The 11,131-nt window shown below is 32.5% G+C and overlaps 1 protein-coding gene across 1 annotated transcript; it reads left to right on the top strand.

Moving 5' to 3' along the window:
• The first annotated feature begins 233 nt into the window (after positions 1 to 233).
• On the top strand, positions 234 to 866 carry LOC108208543 (transcriptional regulator SUPERMAN). Its single transcript, XM_017379074.2, has one exon. The coding sequence runs from the start codon at positions 234 to 236 to the stop codon at positions 864 to 866; it is 633 nt and encodes a 210-aa protein (XP_017234563.1).
• The last annotated feature ends 10,265 nt before the right edge of the window (positions 867 to 11,131 follow it).

Here is an 11,131-nt window from a genome sequence, read left to right as displayed (position 1 = left end):
GGATTGAAATTGAGTTGTCTTAAAATAATTCACTTTATTATTTTCTTAAGAATGTGGTATATAAACAAGCCACAGCTAGCTAGTCATCATAAGATAAACGAAGGAGACCTATTATATCAGTACACATAATTCTGATATGCCAAGCTCCCCCCTCTAGTCGCTGTTCGATCAAATAATTTGCTTATCAGCCAAGTGAGCTATTAGCTACACGATCCGATCTATTTGCTAGGGAGATGAATCTAAGTGGGAGAGACAAGTTTAAGGGAAGATGGGACGGCACAAACTTTAGCTTCGAGAGAGATCGAAGCTACGGCTTCTCGTGGCCTCAAAGAAACTACAATTGCACCTTCTGCAAGAAAGAGTTCAGATCTGCTCAAGCTTTAGGCGGTCATATGAATGTTCACAGGAGAGATCGTGCCAGACAGCTTACACAGCATTCTTCGTCGTCGTCGTCGTCAGAAATCAATACTGCTCCGCATCTCCATTCAAACCCTAACCCTAAACCTAACCTTAATCATGATCATAAACTGCTCTTTCCTTCGCCATCGACCCGGACTTCATCACCGAAGGCGCCTGCAACCAGATTCTTGACGTACACGGGGCGTGCTAGGGATTTTGATGATAACGTGGTTTTGGATCAAGATGTAAGTCCTCAGATAATGGAGATAAGAAAGAAGCTGGCCGTGGAAGTGAATAACCGAAATGAGGTCAGAGGTGTGGTGAAGCAAGACCAGAAAGATGAGGCTAGGGTTCACAACAAGGAGAATGATCATGAGTTGTTGGGTTTGGATTTGAACATGGCCATCAGCACTGGTCGTGATGGGAGTGAGGATTTGGATTTGGAGCTTCGGCTTGGGAGCTTCTAATTATTAATATTTGTTTACTCTTCACTACTTACTATATTATGATATCAATCAATGCTTAATTAATCTTTCTGTCGTTTAGTTTGTTGATGTTGAAGTGTGCGACGATCGAGTTTCCTTGCACCACCTCTCTAGGATTACTGGAGTTTTAATTTTGTGCTGGCTAGGTCGAAGATTTGGAGAGGAAAGAAGAAACTGTGGCAGATCTTGATGCTTAATTAGCTCTTAATCCTGCTTGTATAATCTTCTTTATCTTGTCTAGGAGGAGATGGTGTTCATTGGGAGTGGTGTAAAGAACTAGGATATGTCTACTGCAATATGCCAGAAAGTGTAGTTAATTTTTCATGAGTAATGTTAATCTACTCGAACCTTCTTATAATGATGTGAAATTATAGTATATTTTTAAGTAAATTAATGAAGGATTTGTATCTAATCTCTTGTATAGAACTGCAACCCTTGTTAGTCGCGGCTAATGCTGTTTAAAATATATTATACTATTAATTCTCCATCATCATTCATGTATATGATCATCCGATATGAACTGCATATGATAGCTAGATTGTTGCTGAACACTTCCACTTCTGGACTGTTTTTGCCCTCGTCAAAGTATATATCAGTAGTTACATCATAAGCGAGTCCAACAGTGTACTATGTCTCATTCTGCAGCTATATATATCATATAATGAAAACTAAAAAAAACAGTCATTCCAACGGTGTTCTATATCTTGTGTTAAAATATAACAATGTTATAGTTTGTTCTAAAATATATATGGAACAAAAAGATAGATGGAATAAAAAGATAGACGGAACTATAATTTTCATCACACGAAAAAAGTGAATATAATGGGGTCTATGGTGTAAAGTTAGCTTGAAAAATTAACATATATATATATATATATATATATATATATATATATATATATATATATATATATATATATAATGGGGTTCTTAATGTAAAGTTAACTTGAAATATTAAATTTATAGATAAAACAGTGGAGTATCCGGAGAATAAGTTACATTTGGGACAAGATATAACATCGACCACTGGAGACATGTTATTATTTTAGCAGAAAAATCACTTTTTGAAGCTAAATTATAGCAATAGCTCCGTTTATCTTAGCATAACTACTGGACTTGTCCTAATATATGCATCAGTACCTTCAATTATTAGGTGAGCATAAAACTACTTGATTAACGAAGATGATCGATCCATAAGTTAGCATCATACTTCGAGCTAGCTAGCTAGAAGCACCAAGTCAGTTTAACTAAGGTGGCTTTTCCTATACATAAAACCTATCTAAGTGATTATGAAAAGAATGAGCTAGTAATATGACTTACTGTAGTAACTGATGATGATCGATGTCCTAGTCACAATGTTCCAACATCAACTACTAGTAATACTCAGATCCTCTTTCCATATATCACCATATTGTATGCATGCAAAAGGATACTATATATATTTATTATCAGACTATTAATATAGTTGAGTAATTAATTAATTATCAAGTAAGATGCAATTTGCAGTGTCGTTATACTTTGAAGGAATTACAATCTGGTTTGATTAAAAAGGGTTATTGTCTTAGTCTTATGCTTATTATACTAGCTAATAGAATCAAAGTTCGCAAGTGTCTTAATGTGGTATACAAAACAAAATAGAATGATTAAGCAGATGGAACTACTATTTACATAAGTCCATTTCCAAAGTGCACCTTAACCTCTTAGTGACTAAAAAATAGCTAGATTACATATATATCTAATAACATATGAAATGTAGTTAATTATTTAATACTGATCATGACCACATATCACTAGATTTACTGCTAGGATACTAAGATCTAACTTGGAAGCATATAGCATTTAATGAAGGTGTATAATGGAGGGATATATGTCTCTGTTAGTAGCCAGAGCCAGCTCCTTTCAATCTGTTAGTACAGTATATACATAGAAATGAATTAATTTCTGTGTGTGTAGCTAGCTCATTTAATGTTTTATATCATCAATAAGAATAAGAAACAATTCTGTCAAGGAATGTCAAGGAGGGGATATTTTAGATACTTGCTACAAGTTAAACACTCTTCTGTACCACCAAAACATGTGTCTTGTCGTCTATGTACATCACCCTCAGTCTCTCTCCCTCTCTCTCAATCTCTCTCTCTCTCTCTCTGAATCTCTCCCTCCAAAGTATTGTCAAAGTGAATGATGATGATGAGTGATATAGCAAGCATTTAGCATAGTTTGCTAGTTCCCAACAATTGTTAACTTGGGAGCACTGGGAGTCTGTGGCAACATGGCTCAGCTTTTCCTCATTAAGAAGAAGTTGTATATTGCAGTCACTTCAAAACTCCTCCATTGCAAAACAAGGCAAAGAAGTCATTACTCTCCTCTTAGGTGGGTCCCCACCCGTGAGCAGGTGATGTTATTAATCTGATTTCTTTGTTGAAAGACAAAGAAAAAGGGACATATCAAATTTGGGGGGTTGAAGAGAACCTGGCAAAGTGTTTGTTTTAGTGAAAGTGAAGAGAGTATGGGATAAAGAGTTTCAGTGGGTAGACGTCACTACCATCATATCATACCTTCTCCTTCTCCTTTTTTTCAAATTTCTCCCTTCTTTTTCAACTCTGACTTGCTATTTTCTTTCTCCTTGTTCGTTTATATATATGCGCGCCTTTGTTCAACTCCGTCGTTATCAAATTTCCCAATATAGAGTTTTCAAGCATCTCTTACCGGAAAATAATACTGTGATCGTTCAGTTAACATTACTTTATCAAAAATAAAGAATTATTTCTAGCATAAAAGGGTTTTTTTTCTGAAATATACTCTAATTTTTTTGCTAAATAACGAACATAAAACACTTCTTTAATATTTATATTTAAAAAAATTATAAAATATGTAATGTTTGTAAAAAGTAAGCTCTTAAATTTGAAAAGAAAAATTTACCCAAACAAACCCAACACATGACTCCTTAGCATCTCCAAGAGCCTCCTAGTTGGCTCCTAAATATAATATAAAAAATGTGACTCTTAGAGCAAGTCCAACAGTGTCCAGTTGGAGCCCTAAATATAATATAAAAAATTATGTCCCAGTAGTTTAGGACATATTCTACTAACTTCAACTCCAACAATGTGCCTTATTTTCACTATATGTTTAATATTTTATTATTAAAAGTTTACTTTCATCATTAATACAAAATAAAAAATAGAGAGAAAAAGAGAGTGTTCGTAATAATTTATTATAAAATATGGGATAGGGCAAGGAGAGAGAGTGCCTCAAAAATAGGACTTGAATGGGTTGTCCTAGTGATATAGGGCATCACTGGGATATTGTTGGATCAAGTTTTTTTTATCAAATGCCCTATATTATGACTTAGGACACTAGATATAGGGCAGCTGTTGGACTTGCTCTTAGCAATTTAGAACAAAGTTAAAAGTGTAAACTCCAACAATACACTCTACATCTCTTCTCTATTTCATATTTTATTCATATATTGGGCTCCATTATAACAAAAGAGATGGAAAGATGGAGGTGAATTGGAGGGAAGGATTTTTTAATTGTGAAAAAATAAGTTAAGAGCAATGTGGTGGCTCTTAACTTTGAGGAGAGAGGAGAGAGAAACAAGAGGCTCTTAGTGATTTAAAGAGCCACTAAGAGTCTCTTGGAGTAACATTTTTCCTCTCTCACCTCAAATCTCAAGTTAGGAGCCTAAATGAAGAGTCTCTTGGAGATGCTCTAACAAAGTACTTCATTTCATTAAATATCATCACAATTCCAAAGCTATTTTTCGTACTTGCTCTTTAAATTTTTATTATTATTTTAAAGAAAGGTAGGAGACAGAAGTGGTTAAAACTGGGTTAAAGTGAATATTAGATTCAATGATAATTAGTTAAAGACCATCCAAATACTTTTTAAAAAGATTGAAAATAAACTCTTAAATTTTCAAAATGATAATAAAATCTACTAAAACACTATTTTTTATACCCTCTTTATATTTAAAATTTATTTCAGGAGTACTCTACCGGAGAAGCTCCTAATATTTAAATTTTTGTGAACGATGGTAACGAAACAACTAATTGGACTTTAGAAAGGAAAAGGGGGGCTTAGCATCTGTTAAATGTTGAAGCCCACAAACAAACCGTCTTGGGCCAGCTGATAACTCGCGATTATTCTGGCATCTGTTCTTTATCGTATGGTCTACATTTAGCTAGATACTAATTGACCTCATCAAGGGCGTTAAAAAAATTGTATATAACTCGAGAAATTTAACCAAAAAAAGAGAGATTTACATACTGACATATAGTAATTTAATTTTGAAGTAATTACACTTGATTACATTTTCCGTTCAGACAGTGACTTCCAGTGGTGCCAAAATTATTACTATGATTTTTTATTACTATTACGCTAGACTTAGGAACTTCTTCATGTATGTACATTTTGACTATTCTTTCATCTAGCGAAAGAGTGAAATTTCAAAGATGATTCTGCGTGATAAGTTGACCGGTTGACTCTTATGTTAACCCCATTAATCTGACTTGCTTTATTTTTTAAATAAGCCGCATGTTGATCAAACTTCTAGATTTTCAGATATAAGATTTATGATTTCAACATTGATATATGACTACAGTTATATAGAATCGGTTTTTCTAATGTGTGCCCAAGGGCACACAATAATCACTAAATTCTATAAAAATGGCCTATTCTGATTGGTGGATTTGATGTGAATGCAGGGGGTCATTATCATTTATTATTCATCCACCAATCAAAAAGAGCTATTTTTATTGGAGTTAGGGACTATTGTGTGCCCTTGGGCACACCATAGAAAATCCCATATAGAATCTAGGTTCAAGTGCAGTGGTGGAGTACACATTCTTCAAAATCAGATAAAATATAATTTAATAATTTAAATTTTTAACCTTTTTTTTGTTTAATAATATCTCTAAACATCTGATAACCTTAGATTATGTTATACAATGTAATTAATATGTATAACAATTATTTTATAAATCGTGAGACGTTATGTTTTATAATACATACTAAATAGAATAATGATTATTCATGATGAATGATGTTAATGATTATATATAAATTTTGAAAATCAAAAGTATTATTTATGATTAAATTAATGAAGTATGACAATTATTTCAAGACTCTAGTTTAAATGTGAATTTCACTACGACCTAATTCTTGAATCTTTTTGTTGATCTGCCCTCCATCCCATTCATATGTGCTAATTTATTTTATATCTCAAAAGAAATAAAACTTTTATCTATAATATCAATTTAAAAGTATTACAACAACACATCTATATACACGTTTAATGTCAACTATCTCATTTTAGGTCATTCAAATTAAAGGTAAATATTAAGTTCTTAAAAAGCTTGTTAATCAAACTAGTTCATGTAAGGGGACATGGGACCACGGTCCTTGCCGTATATTGATCTCCTTCGAACTGATATGTTAGGTTAATCTCGGGCCCCTTCCCAGTAAGTGCTCTTTAATTAATTTATCCGCCTTCAATAACTCTGGGACTGCAGTGTTGTGAGATAAACAAGATCGTGATCTGAATTAATAAACAATTTTCACATCGCAATGGAATGTGAGAAAGGAAACAGAAGAGGACATATGATTTGTTAAGAGTGTTTACTAGTTGGAAATACTATTTTTGTTACTTAGCATGTTAATTTTTCCTAATGTCCGTAGCTTAAATGCCAACTTACCTCGCTTTACAGTTCTATGCAGACTTCGTCAATTAAAGCACCATACATGCATATTATTTACATGGTAATTACTATGCACATTCCCCTCCAGCTGCTCCTAATATCATGTTAACTCATTAAACACCAAATTAATATATTTCTAAATTGTTCAGTTTTGTAATTTCAGGGTTCTTGTCTGGATACCCTTTTGACCTACTTCGAACGTTTTTCTCAATTAATTAAAGGTCAATATGTAATTTGATTTTAAGCTCTTTCACTGTAGAAAGAATTTGGTGTTTTGTCTTTTTTCGTTCGTTTGTATATTACGTATTTAGTGATTTAGTAATTCAATATAAGCCGATTACCTGAATGTATTAGTTAAGTCCGGGCCTTAAATCTTGACATGTTCCCATGAGTAGCTAGGGTCAAAGATGTACTGCATCTTTTGGAGAGCGCTAGGCTTATTTTTATAAGAAACCTACATCTTCTCTTATTTGTGTAAAAAGTCAGAATCATATATTGAAAGTTGAAAATGCTAATCCGGACTTCAATTTATTTCCCAAACAGTTTAATCAATTATAAATTTTAATTTACTTATCAATTCTGGCTAACTTCTTTACTTAAAGCAAGAAATATTTTTTTAATTTTACCCAAACAACCCCACAATTTTACTAATCATTTGGTATCAGTTCAAAAATATATATTATATGTATGTATAATTTGACTCATCCTAGCTAGTTGATTTTCGAAATTAATATCCGTTCACATAAATTTAATTTTAATAATAATACCTAGGAATTATCAATGGGTCTAGTATCAATCCTGTATTTTTATTCACATATAATTAATTTAAAGTAATATCGAACAATTATAAAATTAAAATTTAAGAGACAAAAATGGAATATTCACAATTACAGGTGAAATAATAAAAAATATATATAACATATATAATCGGCCTGCAAAGAGATATATATAAGCGATGCATTTGTAATTAAATATGGATATTTGCATGAATAGAGAATGAGACCTACTTAGCTTTACACTCATTTTGCAGTCCAAGGTCAGTAGACTCAGTACATGTAATAAACTCGGGGGATCGATCGCCACATTTTGTACGTACATAGTAACTTCCTCTGACTAGTTCAAACTATTTTAACCCTTTATTCGTTGTACGTATACAGAAAATCGAGCTAGGCAAGTAGAGCAATTGGCACTTTTTTGTTTGAAGGCGTGCAACTGGCACTTAAATAAACCAGGTTTTCTGAAACTCTCGTCTATATATTCGTCTCGTTGGATTTATATTGTAATTTGAACGCTGAACATTTTCCTAGAGCTCATCATGTTTTTTTTCCACACCTGCAGCTAGGGTTAGTCTATAATTTATGACGCTCTTTAATCTTTATTTACTTTTGTTATATGTGACGCGTAAAGGAAGCTAAGATAGATTACAACACCTACAAATCCAAAAGAATATTATGAAATATACTGAGCTAGAAATATAAAAGAAAAAATTCCAAAAGATTTTTTTTTAATCCAATAAGATTCTCAACTTTACCTTTTAATTTTGTTTGAGTAGAGATATAAATTTTAATATAAAATAAAAAGAAAATCTGAATTATATTATTGCATTATAAAAACAACGTGATTATACATTTAAACATCATGCTCAACAATCTCAAATTCATCAAATCCAAGCAGTGATGGTTGGTTAATTACAAATTAGAAATAAAATAAAACAACATCCTCTCATTGATATTACAAATCTTAGACGGATAACTGGTGGTCTGGTGGTCGATTCTAATTAGCTTGTTAATTGATTATGGTTTTGATCCAGAATTTGAGAAAAATTAATTTTTTTATACAAAATATTTGTACCTAGAACAGATGGAACGCTGGTGTAATTTTAGGAGCGGTCTTTTATATTCGAGATATTCAAAACTGAACATTGGTAGTGGCTTGATCGGTTGATGCATCATTATGGGCAACAAAAATCGATGTTGTAAATGAGATCTGTGTGATTGATTTTGATCTTCCGTCATTTGAGTTAGTCGGGTCATGTTTTTCTTCACATGATTTGCACGTAACACATTTGTGTATATCGTTAAAATATAAAGTAATATAATCAACCACAACTCTAATATAATCGATTATATTCCTTAATATAATCGATTATGTTCCTTAAACCCGATCAAAAGGGCATAACTGACAAGTTTAAACCAATCACCTACTTTTGTCGATAATAACTCTAAAATTGACTAGCTAGTTCAACCTTTAACAAACCACTTTAAATGGCTAGATATATGTTATAGGGTCGTTTGGGCAACTTTAGAATTGTATATGTCCAAGCAATTTTACCCGGATATTAATCTTTGAAGATGGGCTGGATTGGCATCACAATATTTGAGGCATTTCGATAATAATGGACTAAGAGCATCTCCAACGGTGTTGGCTATATTCGTTGGCTAAATTGGACCTGTAAGACATTATGTAAAATTTGCTGAACCTGTAAGACATTTTGCTTCAATGGTATTGGCTATACTGGTTGGCTACAATTTAAAAATAGTATGTTATTAATATTTTAAATTGTTAAAATAGAATATATCAGTTTAATATGGTAATAAATGATGTGTAATCTTCCTACAGATTTTTTACAGACCTGTAGAGGTTCGACAAATATAGATATCCATAGGAGGTTGGCTAAAATTATAGACAATAGATTAGTGTGGTTGGAGTGCTATTTTTTCAGGACGTTGGCTATATTTTTTAATTTTGGAATGCCAACTCATTTTTTAGCCAAAGGCTTTGTATGGTTGGAGATGCTCTAATAGACCTTTTGCAAAGCCTATGATCCGTAAATAACATAATTATAGATCCACTTTTGGAAACTCATTTAAGAGTTTATTTATATTTGTGACTTACTGTGTTGAGAAATAATCAATTTCGAGGCAATGGACAAAAAAATATTCAATTGAAAAGTATAAAGTTCAAAGGAAAAGATTATGGTTTAATGAGAAGGCAGTAGTCCATAACAGTTGAATATTAGTAGCATACATTTGGCGGGAAAAAGCGTTAGATGATGGAAACCCTAGAATGAGTCATTTTCTGGACGCCCTAGCCATACTTAATAAGTGGCAAGACCACATTGGTAGCCATTCCTTGAGTGCGGGTATAAGATTCCATGCCTCCTGGAATTTAACCTTGAAAACTTTGGTCGATAATTAGTTTGCAGTAAGGCTTGCTAAAGATTCTAATTGTGTCAGCTAGGTGATCTTAAGTAAACTAGTAAGGTAGATAAAGAGGAGTGTCCCTCCAAAATCTAGTTATACAACATTATCTGTGTGTTTTTGTACATAGAATTTGTTGTTATAGTTATTTCTGCTGTGATTGTTTTAATTTATCAAGCACTTGCACTGATTTGAACCGTGTTTGTTTGTGTTAATGTTGTCAGTTTCGTATATCGAGCAAGCTCATTGTTTTAAATGATAATTTGAACCTCGCTCTCTGTGTATGAGAGGAAGGGAGAGGGAGTTGGGTTCTTGTGTAATATTATGTTTTGTTAAGCACTGTTTTCTTGAGGGTTTGTAGTTTTCTTGTGACGGGAGATGGTACTTGTGTAATGTTATGTTTTGTTGTGGGAAGTGGCAGATCGTGTATAATATTCTGTAACGATGATTAATTGGAATGAACATAAAAATAAAATTTAATAAATCATGTAATGGTGGATACCAAAATGATAACATAGAAAACAAAATTTTAATATTCAAAATTATGTAATTTTTTACCGTTTCATGACATTATGTAATTATATAAAATTAAAAGGGTTAATTGACCCTTGTTGCCCCTGCTCCTATCAGGATCCGCCTCTGGGTGTAGGATTATACGTAGGAAAACAAATAATATAATTCTTTGCTTAAAGTAAAGAAGTGGATTAGAAGTGAGAAGTAAATAAGTTAATAAAGTGTTTGAAAACGAAATAGAAGCTCTGAGAGAGAAGTTAACATTTTCAGTTTTTTAAAAGTACTTCTACTTCTTTACACAAACGGTCAAAAAAAACAGAAGCCAGAAGCGGCTTCCATTTCTTTTGAACAAACACCCCCTATGTTCATGTGTAGTTCAGTTTCCTGTACGTTTAGGTGTAGTTCAAGTGATAAATCCTTGATACCCAAGTCCAACACTAGTTAAGATGAAAAACAAGTACACGTGATAGTTGTCGATGATATTACCGTATCATATATTTGCAATTCCATCACGTCTGCGACACATTATATCCGTCTAAGCCTTTCTTATCTTTCTTCATAGGCTGTATATTATATTTATCAATATATAGAATATCATATATACAATTATAAATTATAACAAAAGCATATTTGCCGCCTATAAATAACGATACTCAATAAAATACTTTAATACATGGAAAAATTTCAATTGAAGCTGATCAGAGTGACGATCAGAGCTCATTAATGTGCCATAACATAAAACAAATGAATCTCCATCGTTCACATATAATGCTATGCAGTAGCCTCCAGGAGAAGGTAAACTATTTGTTTTGTTACTATTTGATGTAACATTTTTAGG

Source organism: Daucus carota, chromosome 2 (assembly GCF_001625215.2).
Source record: "Daucus carota subsp. sativus chromosome 2, DH1 v3.0, whole genome shotgun sequence".
In the NCBI taxonomy this organism is placed as follows: Eukaryota; Viridiplantae; Streptophyta; class Magnoliopsida; order Apiales; family Apiaceae; genus Daucus; species Daucus carota.
The sequence above is the reverse complement of the archived record's forward strand: the minus strand, read 5'-3'. Positions and strand labels throughout refer to the sequence as shown.